This window comes from Monodon monoceros, unplaced genomic scaffold, assembly GCF_005190385.1.
Source record: "Monodon monoceros isolate NGI ecotype Baffin Bay Population unplaced genomic scaffold, NGI_Narwhal_1 Super_Scaffold_6, whole genome shotgun sequence".
Classification (NCBI taxonomy): domain Eukaryota; kingdom Metazoa; phylum Chordata; class Mammalia; order Artiodactyla; family Monodontidae; genus Monodon; species Monodon monoceros.
In genome coordinates, this window is record NW_021703783.1 from 7,015,864 (window position 1) to 7,043,001 (window position 27,138).

Sequence of the window (27,138 nt, forward strand, 5' to 3'; positions counted from 1 at the left end):
GGGACCCAAGAAATAGAGGATGGTCCACATCACAAAACTTCAGTTTTCAGCCCACACTTAAACAGGAAATGCCCCACTGTCCAAGAAACCTAACACACACCAGTCACCACCCTCCCACTCAGCTTTAGCTTACCTTACCCGAGAAAATAGGACCTCCAGCCTTACAAGGAAACCCTTGACCTCCCAGCCAATCACACATGCCCTGTTTCCAAGCTGCTCCTTCTAACACTCACTCTTGCCTAGACCTCCCTAGAAAAGAGTGCTCCACTGCTTCGAAGGCACTGTATTCCCCCAGCTCATGGTTTGTTTTCCTTTGAGTAAAGGATATCAAACTGGTTACTAAATTGTTTTATTTTTGTTATTTGACAATGATTAGACTTTTCCCTCTACCAGAGTATAAATACATTCACTCACCTCTACCCCCTTACACCCAAGGTGGTGAGAGGGAGTTGACAAGGGGAATCGAGTAGACTCGCTATTCTTAGTTATAAGGGCCCCTTTGGGATGCTGGTGATACATTTACAGTCCTTAATCTGCCCTATTGGAATTCCCTGGCCTTGCAGTGGTTAGGACTCTGCGTTCTCACTGCCGTAGCCTGGGCTCAATCCCTGGTTGGGGAACTAAGATCCCACAAGGCACATGGCGTGGCTAAAAAAAAAAAAAGAAATCTGCCCTATTGTGTGGAATTTTCCCGTTGAACTGAGCTGCTAAGGTGCTGGCGTGGAGGATGCTGATAGCCAGTTTTAGGATTTGGGCAGATGGGAGCAATAAAAAGAGGCAGAGGGGCAAAAAAGTTTCAGATGAGTCAATCTCTGAGCTGAATAAGAAAGAAAATGAAGAAAGAAGAGGGCTGGTGAGTTGGGAAAAGTCAGAAAGGTCACTGAAGTGGAAATCTTGATAAGATTAAATAGGTATAGTGGGTGTATTTAAACAATCAAGCTTGAAGAATAATATATTATGGTCAGAAACAGGATGGATGAACTATTTTTAAAGCAAAGTTAGAATAGAAAAGTAGAAAGGAGATCAAGGAGGTATGCCCCATCATTCTTTTTCTTTTCTTTCTTTTGGTTTTTTTAGTAATTTTTATTGGAATATACTTGATTTACGATGGTGTGTTTCTGCTGTACAGCAAAATGAATCAGTTATACGTATACATACGTCCACTCTTTTTTAGGTTCTTTTCCCATATAGATCATTACAGAGTATTGAGTAGAGTTCCCTGTGCTATACAGTAGGTCCTTATTAGTTATCTATTTTATATATAGTTGTGTGTATATATCAATCCCTATCTCCCAATTGCCGCCCACCCTGCCCCCATTATTCTTTTCCTTTTTCAGAGTTTTCTTGGCTTTCTCACATGTTTCTTTTACTAGATAAACTTTATGATGTTTTTTGTTTTTTTGCGGTACGCGGGCCTCTCGCTGTTGTGGCCTCTCCCGTTGCGGAGCACAGGCTCCAGACGCGCAGGCTCAGCGGCCATGGCTCACGGGCCCAGCCGCTCCGCGTGATGTGGGATCTTCCCGGACCGGGGCACGAACCCGCGTCCCCTGCATCTGCAGGCGGACTCTCAACCACTGCGCCACCAGGGAAGCCTCTAGATAAACTTTAGAATAATTTTGTGGGTGTTCCTAAAGAGCCAGCAGAGTTTTCAAAATGTCACTAGTGAAAACTCTAAATGCCAGATAAAAAAGGTAACCCTCCGCCTACTCTCCAATTATGTGTTACTCTCGTGCAACCATTTCTTCCCAGCCAAGTTTCTTGAAATAGTAGTACAGACTTATTATTCTATTTCTTTTTTTTTTTTTTTTGTGGTACGCGGGCCTCTCACTGTTGTGGCCTCTCCCGCCGCGGAGCACAGGTTCCGGACGCGCAGGCTCAGCGGCCATGGCTCACGGGCCCAGCCGCTCCGCGGCATGTGGGATCTTCCCGGACCGCGCCACGAACCCGTGTCCCCTGCATCAGCAGGCGGACTCTCAACCACTGCGCCACCAAGGAAGCCCATCATTATTTTATTTCTTTATCTTCTGCTCCTCAATTGCTTTGTAAGCCTTTGCTAAGGACACCAATGGGCTGTCTTCAATTTTGACTTCTTTTGTCTATTTGTCTTCTTGTGTTTGATCACATTCTTCTTGGAACTCTTTGATACCCAAGACCTGTTGTCTCCTGGTTTCCTTCTCAGTTGTCTTCTTAGGCATTTCTTACTTTGTCCACCACTGAAATATTGGTGTTTTATAAGATTATCACCTCTCATTCATTCATTCGATAGATTGAGTAAAACCAATCTGGTAACAGAGCAGTAAATAAAAGAGACCCTATCTTTCATGGAGCTCAAATACTAGTTTTCTCAAATCGTATAAATGTTACTGAGTCCAAGCTCGCTCTGCTCTGCTCGCCCCACGACAGGCCAATGAATAGAAGGTGTTTATTTGGAAAGCGGGCAGACTGGTGTCTCTGAAAAAACATCTTATGGGGGTTGGATGCCCGTTTCTTTTATAGCACAGAGAGGGGGAGGAGATGAGGAAGTAAAGTAAAAAGCCCATAATTTTTGCATATATCTCCTGGAATGGCCAGCCTCCGGGAGGGGATGTGTTAATTTCTTCTTCCTTGCAGCCATCCACAGGTGGAACAGGTCTGGATGTTTCCCTGAACAAAAGCACTTTGGTTTAACATTCAGGCAGAGGGGCAGGGTTCCCCTAGGCAAGCCATTATGTAGAGACAGTGAACAAAAGCAGTGGAGAGCAAAGGTTAAAGTGAAAGAAACAGATCCAACGTGTAGTCCAACCGGGGCTTCAACTACACCTGTAATCAGGAGTGATATAATATGTTAACAATGGAATCATCCTAGCACCAACTAAGTCAGAAGAGGGCGTCAACCAATCAGACAGACGGTCTGGCTGTACTCTGTTGTACTGGCTGAATATCAGCGCAACCTATAATATATAAATATGATAATATGATGTCTGGTAGTAAGAGGACAGTCTAGAACCTAGAACCTCCAAACTGCTCAAATTCTAGCTCTGTTACTTCTGCTGCGTGACATGGGGCAAATTACTTCACCTGTTTGTGCTTCAGTTCTCTCCTCTATAAAATGGCATAATAGGGCTTCCCTGGTGGCGCGGTGGTTGAGAGTCCGCCTGCCGATGCAGGGGACACGGGTTCGTGCCCCGGTCCGGGAAGATCCCACATGCCGCGGAGCAGCTGGGCCCGTGAGCCATGGCCGCTGAGCCTGCGCGTCCGGAGCCTGTGCTCCGCAACGGGAGAGGCCACAGCAGTGAGAGGCCCGCGTACTGCAAAAAAAAAAAAAAAAGGTATAATAAAGTACCTACACCATACGGTTGTTACAAGAGTCATACAATATAATACATGTAAAGCATTTAGAACAGCCTGGAATTTTTTTAAAGTGATTTAATATTTTATTTATTTATTTATTTATGGCTGAGTTGGGTCTTCGTTGCTGCGCATGGGCTTTCCCTAGTTACAGTGAGCGGGGGCTACTCTTCGTTGAGGTGCACGGGCTTCTCACTGCGGTGGCTCCTCTTTGTTGCAGAGCATGGGCTGTAGGCACGCGGGCTTCAGTAGTTGTGGCTCATGGGCTCTAGAGCGCAGGCTCAGTAGTTGTGGTGCATGGACTTAGTTGCTCCGCAGCATGTGGGATCTTCCCGGACCAGGGCTCGAACCTGTGTGCCCTGCATTGGCAGGCGGATTCTTAACGACTGCACCACCAGGGAAATCCCTAGAACAGCCTGGAATATTGATAAACACTCAATAAATGATAGTTATTATTATTAATTATTTCACAACTATGTTTCTAATCCTGACTTTTCCCCCCTTGAGCTCCAAAGTTATAGATTAAGTGGTTTTTCTTCCAAATATACCATAGGTGCTTGGGAAACCTACAAGGTTCAGTATAGTTAGTCAAGGCAGCCTTGTAGACAAATAGGGCAATCAAATTTTATAAGTACTAGGTAGAATGGGGAGAAATAACATATATATACATTTATATATATATATGCATAAATACATACCTATATAGAGAATTGTAAGTGGTTTATACATGTGAACTCATTTAATCTTAACGACTGCCCCCACTAAGTAACTACTATCATTATCCCCACTTTATAAATGGGGAAACATATAAATGAGGCACATAGGTTCAAATGACTTGAGAAAAGTCACATAGCTACTAAGTCTAAACCCACTCTTCCTCCAGAGTTTAAGCTCCTTGTCACGCCACTATACTGCTCACCAAAGAGGAAGCCGTCTTGTGACAGAAAGAGCATTTCTTATAATTTTCTTTATGGATCAGATCTATTTCCCTTCAGATTTTACAACTTAAAAATATCCCTTGGAGGAAACATGCTGTGGGTTCTTGTTCTGCTAGTTCGTACATGTCTTTTTCATTATACTTGGAATCAACACCCTAGTGCAGACTTGTTTTCTGAGCTAATATTTTTATTTTTTATTTTTAAAATTATTTATTTATTTATTTTGGCTGCATGGGGTCTTAGTTGTGGCACTCGGAATCCTCATTGCGGCATGTGGACTCTTAGTTGTAGCACGCATGCAGGATCTAGTTCCCTGACCAGGGATCAAATCCGGGCCCCCTGCATTGGGAGCACGGAGTCTTACCCCCTGGACCACCAGGGAAGTCCCCTGAGCTAATATTTTTAAACATCTGATCCTTCTTCATGAAAGATCTATTTCTTGCTTTAAAGTATAAAATGAGTTTTCTGATTCTGAAGAGTTTCCATGTGCTTGGACAGCCCTGCTTCATTGCCTCATTACTAAAACTAACAAATTCCATAGGAGCCAGAGACAAAAGAACCAACAAACCCAAATCACTTCCTGTACACCTACCTCCTTGTCCCAGCACTGAAAGTGAGTGAACGCAGATACATGTATCTGTACAGACCTGGATGATGAGTTTTGACCTGCACACCAAAGAGTATCAAATTTTTACACAATATAATAAGAATGCTACCTATGTTTCTAGTGTTCTTGACAGTTTCACTGAGACCCTATACTTGCTGAGAACAGGTATCCTCTGAAACTGGCCAAGTCAGTATTTCTCAAACTGAGGTTCTTTACTTTTTTTTTTGGCTGCCCCCTGCGGTGTGTAGGATCTTAGTTCCCCAACCAGGGATTGAACCTGACTGAGCCTCTTGCAGTGGAAGCCCAAGGGTCGTAACCACCGAACCACCAGGGAATTCCCTAAGAGGTTCTTAAAGGATCAGAGATAAAGTACAGACTTTCATATAAGAATAGGCTAGACTATCTGGAATAACTATTTTATAACTGATAATTGTCAATGTCAAGAGCAGCGTGGGGACTTCCCTGGTGGCGCAGTGGTTAAGAATCCACCTGCCAATGCAGGGGACACTGGTTCAAGCCCTGGTCCGGGAAGGTCCCACATGCTGCAGAGCAACTAAGCTCGTGCACCACAACTACTGATCCTGAGCTCTAGAGCCCGCGATCCACAACTACTGAGTCTGTGTGCCACAACTACTGAAGCCCGCATGCCACAACTACTGAAGCCTGTGTGCCTAGAGCCCATGCTCCACAACAGGAGAAGCCACCACAATGAGAAGCTGGTGCACCACAACGAAGAGTAGCCCCTGCTCGCCACAACTAGAGAAAGCCCACGCGCAACAATGAAGACCTAATGCAGCCATAAATAAATAAATTAATTAATTAATTTAAAAATAAGAGCACCAGGTATGCCAAAGAAAGATTTGCAGTAACTTGAATAAATTAAAATTTGCAGTAACTTGACAGCTGACCCACAGACATAGAAAACAAACATATGGTTACCAAAGTGCAAAGGGTGGGGAGGGATAAATTAGGAGTTTGGGATTAACATACACACCGTACTATAAAAAATAGTTAACAACAAAAAAAAATTTAGGGGACAGCTGATTCATCCTGGGACACAAGATGGAATTCTGAGCCCGTTTCATTCCTATGTAAGTTATTGGCAATTTTTATTTTGTAGTAAATACTTATGAAATCTCATCTTTGCGTGAACCGCTTACTGATTTTGATATACTTTATCCCTCTTAGCTTAATTTTGGATTCAGATCTCATCTATGGTAAAGGTACATGAAGCCCCCATGGGATATAAAATTAGAAGGAAAAAGAAACCAGATTTCATGGACCATGACAGCTTTAAAACCCTAGGGGCAGTATTTATTTGATTAACACTCAGAGGTGGTTATTTGTACTGTGTAGGTTTCACGGTCCAAAGATTAGAACAGCTTGTTATGCATTAAGCTAGCTAGGCTTTGTGCCTATTTCCCTGGTGGCCTGACTTAAGACAAGTTCTTTCCAGTTCTTCCTTTTTTTTTTTAATTTATTTTTTTATTTTTTAACATCTTTATTGGAGTATAATTGCTTTACAATGGTGTGTTAGTTTCTGCTTTATAAAAAAGTGAATCAGTTATACATATACATATATTCCCATATCTCTTCCCTCTTGTGTCTCCCTCCCTCCCACCCTCCCTATCCCACCCCTCTAGCTGGTCACAAAGCACCGAGCTGATCTCCCTGTGCTATGCAGCTGCTTCCCACTAGCTATCTATTTTACATTTGGTAGTGTATATATGTCCATGCCACTCTCTCACTTTGTCACAGCTTACCCTTCCCCCTCCCCATATCCTCAAGTCCATTCTCTAGTAGGTCAGTGTCTTTATTCCCATCTTGCCCCTAGGTTCTTCATGACCATTTTTTTCCCTTAGATTCCATATATATGTGTTAGCATATGGTATTTGTTTTTCTCTTTCTGACTTACTTCACTCTGTATGACAGACTCTAGGTCCATCCACCTCATCATAAATAGCTCAGTTTCATTTCTTTTTATGGCTGAGTAATAGTCCATTGTATATATGTGCCACATCTTCTTTATCCATTCATCTGTTGATGGACACTTAGGTTGCTTCCATATCCTGGCTATTGTAAATAGAGCTGCAATGAGCATTGTGGTACATGACTCTGTTTGAATTATGGTTTTCTCAGGGTATATGGCCAGTAGTGGGATTGCTGGGTCCTATGGTAGTTCTACTTTTAGTTTTGTTTTTTTTTTTTTTGCGGTACGTGGGCCTCTCACTGTTGTTGCCTCTCCCATTGCGGAGCACAGGCTCTGGACGCGCAGGCTCAGCGGCCACGGCTCACGGGCCCAGCCACCCCGCGGCATGTGGGATCTTCCCTGTCCAGCATGTGGGATCTTCCCGGTCCGGGGCACGAACCCATGTCCCCTGCATCAGCAGGCGGACTCTCAACCACTGCGCCACCAGGGAAGCCCTATTTTTAGTTTTTTAAGGAACCTCCATACTGTTCTCCATAGTGACTGTATCAATTTACATTCCCACCAACAGTGCAGGAGGGTTCCCTTTTCTCCACACCCTCTCCAGCATTTATTGTTTGTAGATTTTTTGATGATGGCCATTCTGACTGGTGTGAGATGATATCTCATTGTAGTTTTGATTTGCATTTCTCTAATGATTAATGATGTTGAGCATTCTTTCATGTGTTTGTTGGCAATCTGTATATCTTCTTTGGAGAAATGTCTATTTAGGTCTTCTGCCCATTTTTGGATTGGGTTGTTTGTTTTTCTGATATTGAGCTGCTTGTAAATTTTGGAGATTAATCCTTTGTCAGTTGCTTCATTTGCAAATATTTTCTCCCATTTTCAGGGTTGCCTTTTTGTCTTGTTTATGGTTTCCTTTGCTGTGCAAAAGCTTTTAAGTTTCGTTAGGTCCCATTTGTTTATTTTTGTTTTTATTTCCATTTCTCTAGGAGGTGGGTCAAAAAGGATCTTGCTGTGATATATGTCATAGAGTGTTCTGCCTATGTTTTCCTCTAAGAGTTTGATAGTGTCTGGCCTTACATTTAGGTCTTTAATCCATTTTGAGTTTATTTTTGTGTATGGTGTTAGGGACTGTTCTAATTTCATTCTTTTACATGTAGCTGTCCAGTTTTCCCAGCACCACTTATTGAAGAGGATGTCTTTTCTCCACTGTATATTCTTGCCTCCTTTATCAAAGATAAGGTGACCATATGTGCCTGGATTTATCTCTGGGCTTTCTATCCTGTTCCATTGATCTATATTTCTGTTTTTGTGCCAGTACCATGCTCTGTTGATTACTGTAGCTTTGTAATTTAGTCTGAAGTCAGAAAGCCTGATTCCTTCAGGTCTGTTTTTCTTTCTCAAGATTGCTTTGGCTATTCGGGGTCTTTTGTGTTTTCATACAAATTGTGAAATTTTTTGTTCTAGTTCTGTGAAAAATGCCAGTGGTAGTTTGATAGGGATTGCATTGAATCTGTAGATTGCTTTGGGTAGTAGAGTCATTTTCACAATGTTGATTCTTCCAACCCAAGGACATGGTATATCTCTCCATCTATTTGTGTCATCTTTAATTTCTTTCATCAGTGTCTTATAATTTTCTGCATACAGGTCTTTTGTCTCCTTAGGTAGGTTTATTCCTAGATATTTAATTCTTTTTGTTGCAATGGTAAATGGGAGTGTTTTCTTAATTTCACTTTCAGATTTTTCATCATTAGTGTATAGGAATGCTAGAGATTTCTGTGCATTCATTTTGTATCCTACTTTACTGAATTCATTAACTCTAGTAGTTTTCTGGTAGCCAGTTCTTTCTTAGCTGGCTCTCTCCCTACAGCTAATTCTTCCAGATCCTGGTAATATACCTTTTCTGGCCTCTCAGCCAAGAGATGGGACAGCTCCTGTGCTCTTACTTGCCCCAGGACACTTCACTATCTCTTTTTGGCTCCCTTAAACTCTATTCTCACTTGTAGTGAAAGTGTGCGCTCAGTTCCTGCCAGGATCCTGACTGTTTTTATGAAATCAACAGGAAATACACTCTGCTCTTCCCAGATTTTGTAGGCGTTGGAAATATTCATGGTTGTGTTTGTGGACCAGCATTTATTAGTGAGCTGTGGTTTACAGAGCCAGGAATAAAGCAGAGACCGCCTCTCAACTTGGACACCTGTATGGAAAGGAAACTGGGGACAACTTTTTTTTTTTTTTTGATGGTACGCGGGCCTCTCACTGCTGCGGCCTCTCCCGTTGCAGAGCACAGGCTCCGGACGCGCAGGCTCAGCAGCCACGGCTCACGGGCCCAGCCGCTCTGCGGCATGTGGGATCTTCCCAGACCGGGGCACGAACCCGCGTCCCCTGCATCGGCAGGCAGACCCTCAACCACTGCGCCACCAGGGAAGCCCGGGGACAACTTTTTGTACCTAGTTCTGGAGCGCAAGTACCCAGGACCTGTCTTTAGGTCATATGCCCTTCCCATAGCACCAAGTATTGGAGATGGCAAAGGATTCAGAAGTACTTCCTCCAAGCACCCGCTCTTTTGTGTATTTTTTTCCTTCATTTTTATTGGTGCTGGATGCTGGTTTCTGAGCTAGAAGATCCAGGAAGGGTGTATCTGAATAGAGAAGAGTTGTTGAAGATGAGAATCTAAAGGTGTTATTAACTCTATCACCTTCAGTAGCTTAAAAGAAAAAGAGAAAAAAAAAGAAAGAAAAGGGGCATACTTCCAGTTTGGACTGGAGATGTGAGAGAGACACACGAAGAAGCAAACCAATCAATATCTCTAGCTTGTATCTTCTCTTGGTAACTGATGCTTTCACTTTATGCAAAAATTATGAAGGATCTTAGAAACTGGTTGGTGGTCTGCAGCTCTTCCTGGCCTTGTTATAGTACATAGTAGTATGAGCAAGTTGCTAGGATAAAACCATAGTTGCTGTACTACAATATACTCTTGGTAGAGGAGGGAATTATTCTATGGGATTTCTGTGAAGGCAACGTTGGTGGGTCGATCACATTCTCTGACAGACAAATGGCAGCGATATTCTCCCAGGTTCTGACTAGTCATCAGTGAGAGGACTCAAACAGTGCTTTCTAGACTGATGATATCAAAAGTGCTGAATTGAATGAGAGATTATATAGCCAGGTAAGCAGTGGAGGTAAGATGATAATCCAGAGTCTTTTTTTGGGCCGTGCGGTGTGGCCTGCAGGATCTTAGTTCCCCAACAAAGGATCGAACCTGTGCCCCCTGCAGGTGAAGCACGTAGTCCTAACCACTGGACCTCCAGGGAGTTCCCAGAGTCTTAAAATAATAAGGAAAATTACTCCATATCTTCCTGAATCCCCAAATCCCTGAATATGGAAATGTTTGTACAATTTCCCAGCTGTATCCCAAATCAAATTTCCATGGAGGGTCATACATTTCCTACGAATGTCCTCATACCACAAGGTAATAAATTCTTAACCTTCAGTAAAGTTTTATATATTACCTCAAGGCAATGTTTTCCCACAAAGAAACAAGTTACCCTCTATATGATGCATAAAAAATAATAAAGCCATGTTGAAATACAGATTCTTGGTTGTCAGCTTCCTTTATACCAGCCTTGAAAATCATGCACAAACAAAATAAAAAGTATTACAGGGCTTCCCTAGTGGCAGAGTGGTTAAAAATCCGCCTGTCATTGACATATATACACTAATATGTATAAAATAGATAACTAATAGGAACCTGCTGTATAAAAAAATAAATAAAATAAAATTCAAAAATTCAAAAAAGAATCCTCCTGCCAATGCAGGGGACACAGGTTCGAGCCCTGGTCTGGGAAGATCCCACTTGCCGCGGAACAACTAAGCCCGTGCTCCACAACTACTAAGCCTGCGCTCTAGAGCCCACGAGCCACAACTACTGAGCCTGAGTGCCACAACTACTGAAGCCCACGTGCCTAGAGCCCATGCTCCGCAACAAGAGAAGCCACCGCAATGAGAAGCCCGCGCACCACAACGGAAGAGTAGCCCCTGCTCATCGCAACTAGAGAAAGCCCGCGCATAGCAATGAAGACCCAACACAGCCAAAAATAAATTTAAAAAAAAAAAAGGTATTGCATATCATAGCAATTTAGTCTTCTAGGGAAATACTAAAACCATTTAGGGGTGGAAAAATGTTTCCTTCCCTTCTGGATTCTTTGGCTGGTGTAATAAATTACACCTGCCACAAGACAGAGCAACAGGAGAAAAACAATTTTAATTTTGTGTGTACTGGAGCCCCATAGAAATCTGAGACTCAAAGAAGTAACCAAAGCAGGAAGCTTCAATACTGTTTAGGCAAAGAAACAATAAATTTGTGAGGAATTGACAAGATAAGGGGTTTTGGACTTGGTTTAGTAAATAGGTGAAGAAGTAACAAGGTTTGTTTACATAGCCTTCTTGGCCCTAAATTCCTTGTCTCTGGTGATAAGGATGCTTTATATCCTCCTGGCACAGGGAGGGTACCTTTTACTTGGAGACAAAGGAGGGTCAGAGTGTCCTTGTACCAGTTTCACCATTTTATCTTTCAGAAAACTAGAAACACTATCAAGGGTTGAAGGGAATACCCAGTGTATTATGTATGACTTGGGTGAGGGGTAAAGGCATTCTTACATTCACCAACTAGACCCATTCATGGCCTTGGGGGAAGAGGTGTGTATAAGATAAAATCACGAGGGATGAGTCAAGGAGATGGCTGAGTGCTATCTTAAGACCTATAGACCTGAGGAGGTACTTCCTTGGGTAGGGTGAGATGTTTAACATTCTTTTTCTTCTGTTTTACATTCCTTTATGAGATGATCAGTCAAGTGCAGCCATGAGAATACAGACTAAAGTTTATTATACTTGCAGATCTTAGAGATAGGAGGCACAGTATGCCACCCAGGGCCACAGAGAAGAACAGAGCGGTCAGGAGACACAAGACGGGAGGGAGCAGGTTTAGGCCAGAGATGTTATTGGCCTTTCTGGGAGGAAAGGCAAGGCGGTGCAGGGCAAGCAAGTTAGGACTGGCTAGTTTGAGTAATTTCACTGGGCTCTACCCTATAGGGATGGTCCCTAGTTGCCTGGTACCCGGCCCTGGGATGATTAAGGGAGAGGAATATTGCCTCTTGGGGTATATGAGCCAAACAGAGGAGTCATGGCTCTGGATTGGTTAGCTTGCCTATCTTTTTTATGTCTAAGAATTGGCTCACCCTAGAAAGGACAGCCTCTCCCCAACCAGAAAGGTATTTTTAAGGTGTCATGGTATATAGAAAAATATTATTTTTTAATGTATACAATACAGGGGACCCTACTACATATGAATTGCCTATATTTATGTGTGACATTAAATTTATACATGAGTTGGGGAACAATTGGCTAATTGGCATGGTATGTTTTGTTGACATTCAAATGTTTACTTTGTTTTTGCAGGAATTTGGCAATGGGGAGCTGGGTATTTTAGAGGTATTTGTTTGCTTTTAGGTCTCAAATAGTTTTTAGACCCTTGAAAAGTTTATAAACTGTAGGGTAGCTTAGACTCCAGTTATAACCTAGTTTATCAAACTAGGACAAACCTAGGTTGTCCTTAATCTATCTTCACATGTACCAGGAGTGATGGGTTATGGTAATCCTCAGTTTTGCTGGATATCATACCACCCCTCCACTCAGTAAGACCAGACAAATTTGTCCTTGACTAATGGACTGTGTGATCCCCTGGCCTGCTATGACACTTGGCATATGTCAACAGACCTAATCGTCCACAGAACAGATAGAGGCACCCTGCACTCCACAGACCAGCAGACGTTTACTATTTGTGGCCTCCCAGGCAAGAGGAGGTATGGCCTGGTTGCAAGCAATCTCATTAGAATTAAAGATCTGTTGAGGAGCTTGACCTGTAGCCCAGTTTAAGATGCTCAGCCAATCAAAACAATATGTAGGCTCTCCTGGTGGCGCAGTGGTTAAGAATCCACCTGCCAATGCAGGCGACACGGGTTTGAGCCCTGGGCTGAGAAGATCCCACATGCCGCGGAGCAACTAAGCCCATGTGTCACAACTGCTGAGCCTGCCCTCTAGAGCCTGTGAGCCACAACTACTGAGCCCGTGCGCCACAACTAGTGAAGCCCGCGTGCCTAGAGCCTGTGCTCCCAACAAGAGAAGCCACCGCAACGAGAAGCCCACGCACCGCAATGAAGAGTAGCCCCTGTTCACCGCAACTAGAGAAAGGCCGCGCACAGCAACGAAGACCCAATGCAGCCAAAAAATAAACAAATAAATAAAATTAAAAACCAATATGTATATAAAAGGCCTATTATGTTTCAGACAACCTTCTAAGACAATAATGGGGAAAACAAGACAATACAAATCATACAATTCTCTCTCATACACAACCTTCATAAATGAACAATTTCTTTTTTTAAAAATTTTTTATTGTAGTATAGTTGATTTACAATGTTGTGTTAGTTTCAGGTGTACAGCAAAGTGATTCATTTATACATATAAATATATTCATTCTTTTCAGAGTCTTTACCCATATAGGTTATTACAGAGTATTGAGTAGAGTTCCCTGTGCTGTACAGCAGGAGTCCCCAACCCCCTGGCTGTGGCCTGTTAGGAACCAGGTTGCACAGAAGGAGGTGAGTGGCAGGTAAGCCAGCAAAGCTTCATTTACCACTCCCCATTGCTCCCCATTACTGCCTGAACCATTCCCCACCCCCCGCCCCCATCCTTGGAAAAATTGTGTTCCACAAAACCGGTCCCTGGTGCAAAAAAGGTTGGGGACCGCTGCTATACAGTATGTCCTTGTTGGTTACTTATTTTATATATAGTTGTGTGTGTATGTTAATCCCAAACTTCTAATCCCTCCCCTCCATGTTTCCCCTTTGGTAAGCATAGGCTTTTTTTTTTTTTTTTTCGAAATCTACGTGTCTGTTTTTGTTTTGTAAATAAGTTCATTTGTATTATTTTTTAAAACTGGATTCCACATGAGCGATATCATATATTTGTCTTTCTCTGTCTGACTTACTTAGTATGATAATCTCTAGGTCCATCCATGTTGCTGCAAATGGCATTATTTCATTCTTTTTTATATATATATCACATCTTCTTTATCCATTCTACTGTTGATGGACATTCAGGTTGCTTCCATGTCTTGGCTATTGTAAATAGTGGTGCAAAGAACATTGGAGTGCACGTATCTTTTCGAATTATGGTTTTCTCCGGGTATATGCCCAGGTGTGGGATTGCAGGATCATATGGTAGCTCTATTTTTACTTTTCTAAGAAACCTCCATACTGTTTTCCATAGTGACTATACTAATTTACATTCCCACCAACAGTGTAGGAGGTTTCCCTTTCCTCCACACCCTCTCCAGCATTTATTGTTTGTAGACTTTAAAAAAAAAAAAAAATTATTTATTTATTTATGGCTGTGTTGGGTCTTTGTTGCTGTGCGCGGCTTTCTGTAGTTGCAGTGAGCAGGGGTTACTCTTCGTTGCGGTGCGCAGGCTTCTCATTGCGGTGGCTTCTCTTGTTGCGGAGCACAGGCTGGCTCGAGGGCTCTAGAGCGCAGGCTCAGTAGTTGTGGCACACAGGCCTAGTTGCTTTGTGGAATGTGGGATCTTCCCGGACCAGGGATCGAACCCGTTTCCCCTGCATTGGCAGGCAGATTATTAACCACTGCATCCCCAGGGAAGTCCCCATCATTCTTTTTAAATTGTTGCACACTTTTACTAAGAATGGCGGTTGTATAATATATTTACCATTCTACTATGGACTTTCAGTTACTTTTAGTTTCTCCCTACTACAGTGTTGGAATGAATATCCTTATATATGTAACCTTGAGTGAGTCCCTGGGACAGGCCACCAAGTGAGGTTCCTTGGCTTTGCACAGGAAAGAATTCAGAGCAAGCCAGAGTAAAGTGAAAGCAAGTTTACTTAGAGAGATACACACACCATAGAGTGTGGGCTTTCTTAGAAGCTGAGAGGCGGCCACAAAATATGGAGTGTTTAGTTTTTATGGTCTGGATAATTTCGTAGGCGAGTGAGTGGGAGGAATCTTCTAAGTATCTTGCAGAAGGGCTGGGGATTTCCAGGAATTGGGCCACCACCCACTTTATGGCCTTTTTGGGAAATTGTGTCATGGCCCCTGCGGGTGTGTCATTTAGATGCTAATGATCGTATAATGAGGCCCAGGTCTACTGGAAGTAGAACCTTGTGCCATCTTGGACCTAGTCGGTTCTAACCAGTTTATGTTCTTAAATGGTTGTGGCATTCTCTTAATCGTTGTGCCCTGCCCCCTTCCTTCTTGTCTCAAAGCCAGTTACATAATACCTTTGATTTTAGTTCAAGATAATATGCATTCAAATGTAATGCAAAGAATTCTGCATTAGATATTGGCATTTCAGGCTGAAAGGTTTAAGAGAATTTAAGTCCGTAAACCATATTAAGATGTTTGGAATATTTAACATTTATTTTGCCCTTTTGTAGGTTTAATTTGTTAGATTTGTTTTCCAGTCTGCCGTGTCAAGCATTTAAGGTGGTTAAAAAGCAGCTATGTTAAAAAAAAAAAAAAAAAGCAGCTATGTTAATGTAAAGTAGTGTGATCATATTTGTGAATAGAATTGTTTGTTTTTTGTTTTTTTTTTTTTTGCGGTACGCAAGCCTCTCACCGTTGCGGCCTCCCCCGTTGCGGAGCACAGGCTCTGGACGCGCAGGCCCAGCGGCCACGGCTCACGGGCCCAGCCGCTCTGCGGCATGTGGGATCCTCCCAGACCGGGGCACGCACGCGCGTCCCCTGCATCGGCAGGCGGACTCTCAACCACTGCGCCACCAGGGAAGCCCAATAGAATTGTTTTAAAAGGGAGATGGGAAGCCAGCGAGGTCGGTTCCGCCCGACTCCAACATGGCGGCACTCTTTGTCTGCTATGAAGTGCTGTCCCTGGCTTCCTCGCGGCCGTGATGCATCTCACTCTGCGGTGTCGTCCAGGACATGGCAGGTAATGAGCTGGAGGAGGAGAGCCAAGCTGGAGTTGCCCCAGACAAATTGTCAGAACAGAGTAGGGTGCGCTACTTGGAAATCTGAGAAACAAGGTAGTGAGACTTTCCTGGTGGCACAGTGGTTAAGAATCCGCTTGCCAATACATGGGACACGGGTTCTGAGCCCTGGTCCAGGAAGATCGCACACGCCGCGGAGCAACTAAGCCCGTGCGCCACAACTACTGAGCCTATGCTCTAGAACCGCCGAGCCACAACTACTGAGCCCGTGTGCTACTGAAGGCTGCGTGTCTGGAGCCCATGCTCCACAGCAAGAGAAACCACCGCAATGAGAAGCCCATACACTGCAAGGAAGAATTGCCCCTACTCGCCGCAGCTAAAGCCCACAGACAGCAATAGAAGACCCAACTTACTTATTGTAAGTAAATAAATAAATAAAATTGTTTTTTAATTTAAAAAAATTGTTTTAAAGGGTTTAATATCTGTTTTGAGTTGCTCTAATATTAAAAACCAGTGAAAGTTATTCCTCGTATTTAATACAAAATTACTATTTAAAAAATTAATTAATTATTTTTTGACTGCATTGGGTCCTCGTTGCTGCATGCGGGCTTTCTCTAGTTGCGGCGAGCCGGGGCTACTCTTCGTTGTGGTGTGTGGGCTTCTCATTGCGGTGGCTTCTCTGGTTGTGGAGCACGGGCTCTAGGTGTGCGGGCTTTGGTAGTTGTGGCTTGTGGGCTCTAGAGCACAGGCTCAGTAGTTGTGGCACATGGGCTTAGTTGCTCCGCGGCATGTGGGATCTTCCCGGACCAGGGCTCGAACCCGGCTCGAACCCGTATCCCCTTCATTGGCAGGCGGATTCTTTTTTTTTTTAATATGTATGAACTTTTTTTTAAAATTAATTAATTTATTTTTGGCTGCTATGGGTCTTCATTGCTGCTTGAGGGCTTTTATCTAATCGCAGCGAGCAGGAGCTACTCTTCATTGAGGTGTGTAGGCTTCTCATTGCGGTGGGTTCTCGTTGTGAAGCACGGGCTCTAGGCTCACAGGCTTCAGTAGTTGTGGCATGTGGGCTCTAGAGCGCAGGCTTCAGTAGTTGTGGCTTGCAGGCTTCAGTAGTTGTGGCTTGCGGGCTCAGTAGTTGTGGCTTGAGGGCTCTAGCGCGCAGGCTCAGTAGTTGTGGTGCATGGGCTTAGTTGCTCTGTGGCATGAGGGATCTTCCTAGACTAGGGCTCGAACCTGTGTCCCCTGCATTGGCAGGTGGATTCTTAACCACTGCACCACCAGGGAAGTCCCAATATGTATGAAAATTTTTTAAAAGTTATTTATTTATTTATTTATATGTTGTTTATTTATTTTTTGGTTGCACTGGGTCTTCGTTGCTGCGTGCTGGCTTTCTCCAGTTGTGGCGAGCGGAGGCTACTCTTCGTTGCGGTGCGCGGGCTTCTCATTGCAGTGGCTTCTCTTGGGGAGCACGGGCTCTAGGTGCGCGGGCTTTGGTAGTTGTGGCACACGGGCTCAGTAGTTGTGCCTCGCGGGCTCTAGAGCACAGGCTCAGTAGTTGTGGCTCACGGGCTTAGTTGCTCCTTAGCATGTGGGATCTTCCTGGACCAGGGCTCAAACCCATGTCCCCTGCATTGGCAGGCAGATACTCAACCACTGTGATACCAGGGAAGTCCCTTAATAGAAAATTAGACTTGGAAATCATATTACACAATTTTGAAGGCTTAAAATTAGGTATTGAAATTTGTATCTTTAATAAATTGAACATGTACTTAAATTCTAACATGCTATAAATAACATTCTGTGACCAAAGTCCTCCAATTCCCATTAACAGATTCAGCATTTATTTCTCATGAAATTTTCTTAAAAAAACAACCATCATCATCACCACCACAGAATAACTGTCAGTAAAATATATTAAGAGTTAGTGAATACCATAACTCTTGGCAATAGAGTAAGCAAGCAATGTTGATAGCTCCAACTAAGGTGTCAATGGCTCCAGCTAAAGACCATGAAGAAAATGCCTGCAGTTGAAGAAGTGAGATTTATGACTCTCTGTGAGGGAGAATGCACCTCATTGGGAACCATGAGCCATGAAATGTCTCAGCATGAGGGCGTTTCTCTTACTGGGACTCTCCATAGCTATACATTCAATTATAGAATTTGGGCTTTGGTTTGGTCATTTGGGGGAGGGCGTAAGAAAAGGAGATTTGCTTTAGATTGGTTAGAGTGGACATTGTGAGGGAGTAGGGTCGATTCTATGGTTGTTGATAAATCTTTGGGGAAGGCTGACCTGAACAAGGATAAGGCTGTAATTGGTAAAGAAGTAGCAGACATTCTTTTTACCCAAGAGAGGGGGTGTTGGGTGTTTTGTGGGTGTCTCAGACAAATTATGAAGTGGCTTTGCTTGCTCTCATTTTATCATGGTCTTAGAGTCATCCTGTCTGAGGTTGGTATTCTACGAGACTTATGTCCAACAGGGAAATGATATGGCCTGGTTACGAGTATCAGGCCAATTTTTGACTGTCAGGGGCTGCTCCTTGCCCTCCACCGTGCCACCCCCACTCCTGTCCACCAGGTGATAGTAAATAGAGAAAAGTAAATAAATTCAAGAGATTTAGCCCACAAGTCTACAGGACCAGATATAGGGTCAGAGGGAATGTCAGCGGTGATTTCTAGGTTGCTGTCTTCTAGAGGGTGGCAATGCTATTCACGAGGATAGCACCAGCTTTGTGTAATCCTTCAACTTGAGACCAAAAATAAAGAACCTACTGTACGGCACAGGGAACTTTACTCAATACTCTGTAAGGACCTATATGGGAAAAGAATCTAAAAAAGAGTAGATATATGTATATGTATAATTGATTCACTTTGCTGTATAGCACAAACTAACACGACATTGTAAATCAACCATACTCCAACAAAAATTAATTTTAAAAAAATATATGAAAAGTTAACATATCATACCCATTTTACAGATAGAAAATTAAAACTTTAGAAAGGTTAAATACCTTGCCCACTGTTGCATGGAATCAGAACTCTGGATTTATCCATTTTGGACATTTCACATAAATGGAATCATACAATAGCTGGTGTTTTGTGTCTGACTTCTTAGCACAATGTTTTCAAGGTTCATCCATTTTGTAGGAAGTGTCATTACTTCATCTATTTATAACCAGGTGAAATACCATCGTACAGATGTACCACATTTGTTTATCCATGTATCAGTCGATGGATGTTTGGGAATTTCCACTTTTGGGCCACCACAAATAATGCTGCTAGAATAGTCATGTACAAGTTTCTGTTTGAACATTTGTTGTTAATTCTTAGATATACGCCAAGGAGTGGAATTGATGTGTCATACAGTAATTATATGTTAATTTTTGAGGAACCACCGAACTGTTTTTCATAGTGGTTGCACAATTTTACATTTCCACCAGCCAATATATGGTTCTCATTTCTCCACTTTCTCATATGACAGTTCTAATTTCTCCACATTCTCACCAACAATTGTTATTATTGGTTTTTTGCTAATAGCTATCCTAGTAGGTATAAGTGGATCTCACTGTGGTTTTGATTTGCATTTCCCTAATGACTAAGGATGTTGCGAATCTCTTCATATGCTGACTAGCAGTCTGTAAATCTTCCTTGGAGAAACGTACTCAAGTCTTTCAGCCGTTTTTAAATTAGGTTGTTTTAAGAGTCCTTTATGTATTCTGGATACTGAATATGCAGAGTATATACAGATAATATTTGTAAATATTTTTTTCCCCATTCTGTGAGTCTGAAACCGAATCCTCCTAAAACAAGGGTTCCCCTGCTGAGTTTATGATTAACCTCTCTATCCAAAACTTTATCCCCTTTCTTGTCCCACCTCATTCCCCTCAGGATTGAGTCCTATCAAAGAAAAGGGAGGATTGAAAACGACCCTTCTGGGTACAAAAGCCCCACTGTGTCCCCTGTTTCTTGTTTGTAGAAAAAGGCTTTAGTATCTTAGGCCTTCCCTGAGTTCCAAAGAGCAGACTTAAGCATGTACTAATTAGGGGCATTCTTAGATTTAGGTATTTGATAAACTTTAAGTTAATTTTTGTGTGTATTGTGGTAGAGGTCCACATTCATTCTTTTGCGCATAGATATCCAGTTGTCTCAGCATCTTTTGTTGAAAAGACTGTTCTTTCACCCGCTGCATGGTCCTGGCACCCTTGTCAGAAATCAGTTGAACATAGATGTGTGGGCTTATTCCTGGACTCTGAATTCTATTCCATCATCCGAATTTTGTAATTTAACCTTTTAAAAATCACTTTTGGATTTACTTGAATTTGGCATTTTTATCTCCAGAACTTTCAAAATTATTTATCATTTATTCAGTTGATTGAAAAGAGCCAGAATCAAATTTGCTGTGGGAAAAGTTTACTAAACATCAAGAGGGTTTCATGGCAATGTTATTACAATGTTAGACTATGTTAGAATTACATGCTTTGCTACTAGAAGCATTTCTAAAGGTATAAACTTATGAGACATTAGGAATCCATTTCAACATATCAGAAAGGGAAATTATGATAAAAATATGAGACACCACATAGCATAAACATACAATATTAATGAATACATGAATAAGGATTTTTAATATTTAACTCTTTCACAAATTATGTACAATAAGAATAAAATAATAAAAGTATGTGTTCAGCCTTTCCTGTGGATCTGTTTATCTGCGTTGCAAGGGTTGCTAGGTAATAATTGTACAGTGTTACGGTTATTCTGAATATTTTTCTCAGAGTCCAGGATAGTTATTAGGGACAAATGACCGCTCTCCGCCATGCTGGCTCACACCATTTTACTGGATAAAACACCACTTCCTTGCAATGCTCTGTCATCCTTCCCTCCCAACTGTTCTTCTGTCACAGTCTGTTATATCGTCACATTTCTTTGTGAGAGGTGACACATACACACAAAAAGGGGAAAACCTTCACCTGGTTGGCATTGCTGAGGTTCAAAGGCCCATCAGAGAGAATAGATTTTTCTTTTCTCAGCATTCAAGCAAGTCCCTTCCAAGCATTCACTAGTTATATGGGAAATGTATAGTTGCAAAACTATGATTTTAAAAGGATCATATATATATATATATATATATATGTTTTTTTTTTAATTTATTTAGTTTTTATATTTGGCTGGGTTGGGTCTTCGCTGCTGCGCGTGGGCTTTCTTTAGTTGGGGTGAGCGGGGCCTACTTTTCGTTCTGGCTCACGGGCTCTAGGAATGCGGGCTTCAGTAGTTGTGGCTCGCGGGCTCTAGAGCGCAGGCTCAGTCGTTGTGGTGCACGGGCTTAGTTGCTCCGCGGCATGTGGGATCTCCCCGGACTGGGGCTTGAACCCGTGTCCCCTGCATCAGCAGGCAGATTCTTAACCACTGCACCACCAGGGAAGCCCTTAAAAGGATCTTTTTGCAGATTTGTTACTTGAGGTATACATTCACTTTTAGTGTGTCTTCTTCACAGCCCTCAAATTCATTTTAAGATCCTTTATTATACAAGAGCCTAAAGGTGTGACCAGGCATTTTCCATACCAAGAAAAAATCCTCTGTACGTACAAACATAAAAACATACTTCAGACAATTAAAACGTACAACACATGCTTGGATATTAATGCTTTGAAGAGATGGCTTGGGGTTACAATCACCCAGGTTCTCTCATTAGGAAGTTCTGTGGATCACAGGGTGACAGAATTTTGTTCACTTGAAAGTGAGCCCCAATGGAAAAGAGTAGAAAAATTTATCATTAATACCACTGAAAACTCAGAACAAGAATCAAATAATAAAGGATACCGGTTATAAAACATTTGATCCTCTCACCATGCTCCTCAGTATTTACCTTCTGCTTTCTCTCTGCTTAAATGGCAGAGTATTGACACTTAGGGGCTCCCAGGCCCTGCAGTTCTGTCGTTTCCCAGTAGGGGACGATGCTGCATTTAAAAACTGCACCAGTTGCGGCATTAACCCTGGTGGGTCTGGGTTCCTTCTATTTTCAAGACATTTTAAAAACATCTATGAATACTTTTTTCTAAACTCAGAGAAAGTGAGAGTTGAAGAAAAACAGAATTCTTGAAGGATAGTTCTTTTACCCACTGTCTTCAGAGGTATTTCTTTGTATGTGACATTCTTGAAGGTTGGTATTAAAGTCCCAAAGTACGAAATGCATCTCGTAAGTCATCAACCTCATATAGGGGCTGTGGAGAAAAAGAGAGAGTGGATGACTTTGTAAACATTTTTGAAGAAAGTAAGGGGAGAGGGGCTTCCCTGGTGGCGCAGTGGTTAAGAATCCCCCTGCCGATGCAGGGGACACAGGCTCGAGCCCTGGTCTGGGAAGATCCCACATGCCACGGAGTAACTAAGCCCGAGCGCCATAACTACAGAAGCCTACAGCCTGTGCTCTGTAAAGTTTTCATCAGAGGAAAAATAAGGAGAGAATGATAAATACACACACACACACACACACACACACACACACACAAACACACACGACAATATGGGAAATATAAGAAAAAGAAGTATAAGTAGCTCCAGGGATAGATGACTTTGGAGAGAGAAAGAAAATGAGAAGCAAAGAAGGCTCTTAACTTACCAAAAGGATGCGTCGAAGCTGTCTGGACAGACGAACCGAATTTTCATGCAGCCCCTCCCAGGCTTTGAAAGTTCTTTCATGATTTTCCACAAAAGTATTCCAGCAATAAAAATAATCTATAAAAAAAAGGAGGGGGAAGGGGATAGCTTAGATCTCAAATCATGAGGAAAGAAAGAAAACCCTGGCTCCGCCCAAAGGCTTGGGTCCAAGCCATTGGTTCTTTTTTTTTTTTTTTTTTAATATTTTATTTATTTATTTGGTCTTGCTGGTTCTTAGTTGCAGCAGGTGTGCTCCTTAGTTGTGGCTCGCAGGCTCCTTAGTTGCTGCATGTGAACTCTTACTTGCGGCATGTGTGTGGGATCTAGTTCCCTGACCAGGGATCGATCCCGGGTCCCCTGCATTGGGCACGTGAGTCTTAACCACTGTGCCACCAGGGAAGTCCCAAGCCATTGGTTTTTTTCCTCCAATTCTAGTTGATAACTTTTGGCTCCAAAGGCGAACCAGAACTCCCAGAATTCTGCCCCCCCCCGGCCCCCCCCCCCCCCCCCGCCAATCTGAATTGCAAACCGTGCTTTGCTGAGCCGGGCAGAAAGGTCCCTGCGCACCTTTGAAGGTCATAATGGCGATTTGGACCCCAGCGCGGTGCAGCCGCCTCAGCCCCTCGGGCTCCGCCTTGCGTTCCTTGTCGCAGAAGTAGAGGCGCGCTGTGAAGATCCTCAGACTCAGATTGGGGTACCCTCTCAGGAAGTCGGCCACGTGCCGCGCGCAGTCGTAGCAGGGGCTCCAAGACGTGAACCAGGTGACACGGTAGCAGCGCCCGGGGTCCAGGTCCCAGTCGGAGATGTAGCGGAGGAAGAGCAATTCCACGTGGCATCCCGCCTGGGGAGAGAGCAGAGGGCTCAGTGGAGGGTTACTGACCTTGACTGCCCTGCCGGTAGCTTTACAGTCATTAATTCGTGTCCCTCCCAGATCTTTTTTGGGGTGTCTGCAGTTTTGTCCTAGGTTGCAGGAAGGTTAAGCAACTGCCGGAAAGGACGCAGTGTAAGTGGTGAGCCCAAACACTTTGCACTTTTGGCCCTAGGAAGGGAAAAGCGTACAGCTTCTCTGTGGAATGGGGAGGATGGAATGAGTTGGGTGGATGAAGGAGAAGCACACTATCTCAGATTTCATTTTTGTTTGTGAAGTTCCTTTTTCTTCCTTGGAGGGGAAGGAAGATGGCTTGGAAGGGCTGTTGATGTAACGTTGTGGAAATACACTGGACCACTAAGTGGAGGTCAGAAAATTTAGGGTTAGGAGATAGATTATGAGACTGACAAGTGAGTGTTGTTTTTTTAAAATTAATTAATCTATTAATTAATTTATTTATTATTTTTGGCTGCATTGGGCCTTCGTTGCAGTGCGCTTTTCTTGTTGCACAGCACAGGCTCTAGGTGCGCAGGCTTCAGTAGTTGTGGCACGCGGCCTCAGTAGTTGTGGCTCGCGGGCCCTAGAGTGCAGGCTCAGTAGGTGGGGCACATGGGCTTAGCGGCTCCACGGCATGTGGGATCTTCCTGGACCAGGGATCGAACCCATGTCCCCTGCATTGGCAGGCAGATTCTTAACCACTGCGCCACCAGGGAAAGTCCCTGAGTGTTGTTTTGAGAGAGGTAATAGGCGCCACTGGGGCTAAGAGCAATTAAATACGGGGATACCTATAATATTGTGCTTGGCTGTGTTGGACTCGCAGATATTTTGCGTTTTGAAGGTTTGTGGCAACCCGGTCTTGAGTACGTCTATCAGCATCATTTTTTTCCAACAGCATTTGCTCACTTTGTGTCTCTGTGTCACATTTTGGTAATTCTTGCAAATTTCAAATTTTTCATTATTTTATTTGTTATGGTGATCTGTGGTCAGTGATCTTTGTTACCACTATGATTCTCTGAAAGCTTAGAGGATAGCAGTTTTTAGCAATAAGCTTTTAAAATTAAGGCATGTACTCTTTAAAAAAAAATTTTATTTGGCTGTGCCGGGTCTTAGTTGTGGTGCACGGGATCTTTACTTGTGGCATGCTGGATCGGTAGCTGCATGTGAACTCAGTTGCGATGTGGCATGCGGGACCTAGTTCCCCGACCAGGGATCGAACCTGTGCCCCCTGCAGTGGAAGCGCAGAGCCCTAACCACTGGACTGCCAGGGAATTCCCAGCAAGTCCCCTTATTACTGCAGAAAAGTCATTAGTCCCAGAATCTGAAGACCCAGGTTCCATTTCCTGGCATCGCCACTCTTGTGACTTAAACAAGTCACCCAACTCTGGGATCTCCTGATTCTTCATCAGCGGAATGAAGTTTGGTTGTGAGGATTAAATGAGAGGGAAGGAAAGGGTTGTTAACACAAAAGCTTTCTATGTTTAGAATGTGTCTTATTACCAAATAGGAAAGAGATTAGAATGTAAAACAATTGCAGTGAGATAATTTACACAATACAAATGGAGGCCAAAAAAATTGGAGAGTAAAACTAGCCCTAGAAACTAGCCAGTGTCATTCCACCCACGGATTCTTCCCTGGGATTCCACCAAGACTAGATGTCACTGCATGTTATGAGAGGAGATATTCATTGGCAGAAGAGTATGTGAACCCATCTGGGTTTTGGTGAAGAAGTCTCTTGGAAATGTAATTCTCTGATCTTCAAGTTTTAATTAATGGCTTCCCTGCGTTTTCTCAGGCTCACTATTAGGTATGTACTTACTGGCCTCTGATCTAGGTGAGCAGGAAGGAATAGAACTCATTTGGAAGACAGAATGGAGTCATTAATTTTTCCTAAATTTTTCTTCCTTAATTTTTTAAAATTCTAAAGCCACAGTTTGTTTTTCCACATTTAAAATTCAGCTTGAATGAGCTGTATATATTCCCCCAAATCAAAAGCCTCTTTCTTTGGATATCTTCTTTAATCTTAAAGGCAATTTGGATGCTGGGGAAAGGAGAGGAAGTTTTGGGGCAGTTATTCTTGGCATTGAAGCAAGGTGTGGCCTTGATGTGCTCAGCATGATTGGGGAGGACATTAAATGACACCCTTTGGGGGTATTTCTATTGTGGTTGCAGGGACATGTAAAAAAGAGATTTGAGGAATCTAGTGGAGACAAATGAAACAGGCTGAAAGTGGTACCATCAGCAGGTGGCTCTAAAAATGCCCTGCTTGGGAAGCAGGTATTAATTGATACCTTGTTTCGAAGGTGCCCAAAGTCCAGTGAGAAGGAGGTGGCGCTATCCCGCCGCTTCACCACGTAGCACAAGTAGGTTTCATGGCGGCCCTTAGCCCAGCGCACGTTTTTGAAGTGGTAAAGAAACTTCCTCCTCTTCATCAGGAGGCTGTGGGTGAGAGGAGGGAGGAAGTGCGGGAGCATCGCTGATCCTCTCTGGTCACTCCTGGCTTTCCTTCAGCTTTTTAAAAAAAATCTGTAATACTTGGGCCAAACCAAAGGAGATGCTCTTGCTTCCCTTTGTTGGATGCCTGAGACTTACTGAGCTTGGAATCCATTACAACCCCTTATCATGCTTATATTTAAGACCAGTTGAGACAGCAAGAAACCCAAAGCCATACGTGCTCACAGGACAGGCTCCTCCCATGGCTGCCTTCTAGATGCTGATAACTTGGAATTACAAACCTGTTCCCCAGTCCCATAGTGATCTTTTCAGGTTTCCCCTCCAATCTCTATCTAAATGTCCAACATGGACCTCTAACTCACGGGGTTAACACAGTATTCCCAAATTGCCCTTTCCTGAGCTGCCTCTCCTCTCCTACCGACTTTCCGTCCCAAGTAACCAGGCTAAAAGCTTGGAATCATATTTGATTCTCCTTCACTCCTCATATTGAATTAATTTATTAATCATCTAAATTTATTGAGTCAAACTTTCAGATATTTCTGGATTTGTTCCTGCTCTACGTCCTCTGTTCTCTCCTTCAGTCCGAGCCCTAATCCTTCCCTTTATCCACTGTCCTGACCTCTTAACCGATCTCTCTGCCCACAGCCCCTTCAAAATAACATTTTCCACGAGGCGCCTGAGAGATCTCACAAAAGCCCAGGTGTGGGCCTGTCATTCTGATACCGAAAAGCCCCTAACTTCCGCTGGTAGAATAAACTCCAAACTCTTTAATGCAGTAAAGCTTTTACATTTGGACATCAATCTACATTTCTAGCCTCGTTTCCTAGTATTTTCTCTTTTCCGCATCACTTCAGCCTCCCCGCCATGCCTGCAGCAGGACCCCTGGCACTAGTCTTTTCTGTCCAGCCACCTGACTGCAAGCTTCCCTGCCTTTTTTTCCACTGGGCAAAACCTACCCATCCTTCAAAGCCTTAACCACAATTTCAGACCTTTCTCATTGCCACTATGCCAAAATTTCTAGGCAAAATCCAACATTAACAGCAACAAAAAACCCTCCTGTAGTTTCCTACTGTTCTCCGTTTATCCTTATCAAAGCGTTCAACCTTTGTTAGCAGTTGATTGCTACATCTGTCTCCTCAATCAGAATTTCTGTGTTTTGAGCCAGGAAGTGTCACTTTTTGAGTCATGCTTTTTAAAAATATGTCAACTTGCATACTACTAAAAAGTAGAAAGTTAAAAACTTTTAAATGCTTAACCACTATATCTAGTGATAATTAGACATACTATCTAATGATAATTACTGTTACTATACTTACGTTTTTCATTCTAGTCTTTTTTATAGGCAT

At 43.0% G+C, this 27,138-nt stretch overlaps 2 protein-coding genes across 4 annotated transcripts in view; one reads left to right on the top strand and one right to left on the bottom strand.

The window, feature by feature from the left end:
- Nucleotides 1-27,138, top strand: part of RIMKLB (ribosomal modification protein rimK like family member B) — a 131,424-nt gene that overhangs the window by 3,437 nt on the left and 100,849 nt on the right. The gene's annotated exons all lie outside the window — the stretch shown is intronic.
- Nucleotides 21,167-26,520, bottom strand: AICDA (activation induced cytidine deaminase). Of its 3 annotated transcripts, none has more exons than XM_029204568.1 (4): nucleotides 25,630-26,520; nucleotides 23,043-23,314; nucleotides 22,436-22,523; nucleotides 21,167-22,040 (listed from the first exon to the last, which is right to left on the bottom strand). In XM_029204568.1, the coding sequence occupies exons 1-4, from the start codon at nucleotides 25,810-25,812 to the stop codon at nucleotides 21,987-21,989; spliced, it is 597 nt and encodes a 198-aa protein (XP_029060401.1). In that variant the 5' UTR covers nucleotides 25,813-26,520; the 3' UTR covers nucleotides 21,167-21,986. The 3 variants fall into 3 exon arrangements, with proteins under 3 accessions (XP_029060401.1, XP_029060400.1, XP_029060402.1); XM_029204567.1 differs by having other exon boundaries at nucleotides 22,436-22,551; nucleotides 23,041-23,314; XM_029204569.1 differs by lacking the exon at nucleotides 22,436-22,523 and having other exon boundaries at nucleotides 21,989-22,040; nucleotides 23,041-23,314.

Excerpts from the sequence above, each read along its gene's own strand:
- AICDA (XM_029204567.1), bottom strand. The coding sequence starts at position 25,812 with ATGCTCCCGCACTTCCTCCCTCCTCTCACCCACAGCCTCCTGATGAAG. Across the intron at positions 22,552-23,040 it reads CGCCATTATGACCTTCAAAG|ATTATTTTTATTGCTGGAAT; the intron begins GTGCGCAGGGAC and ends TTTTTTTTATAG. Across the intron at positions 22,041-22,435 it reads AGCTTCGACGCATCCTTTTG|CCCCTATATGAGGTTGATGA; the intron begins GTAAGTTAAGAG and ends TTTTCTCCACAG.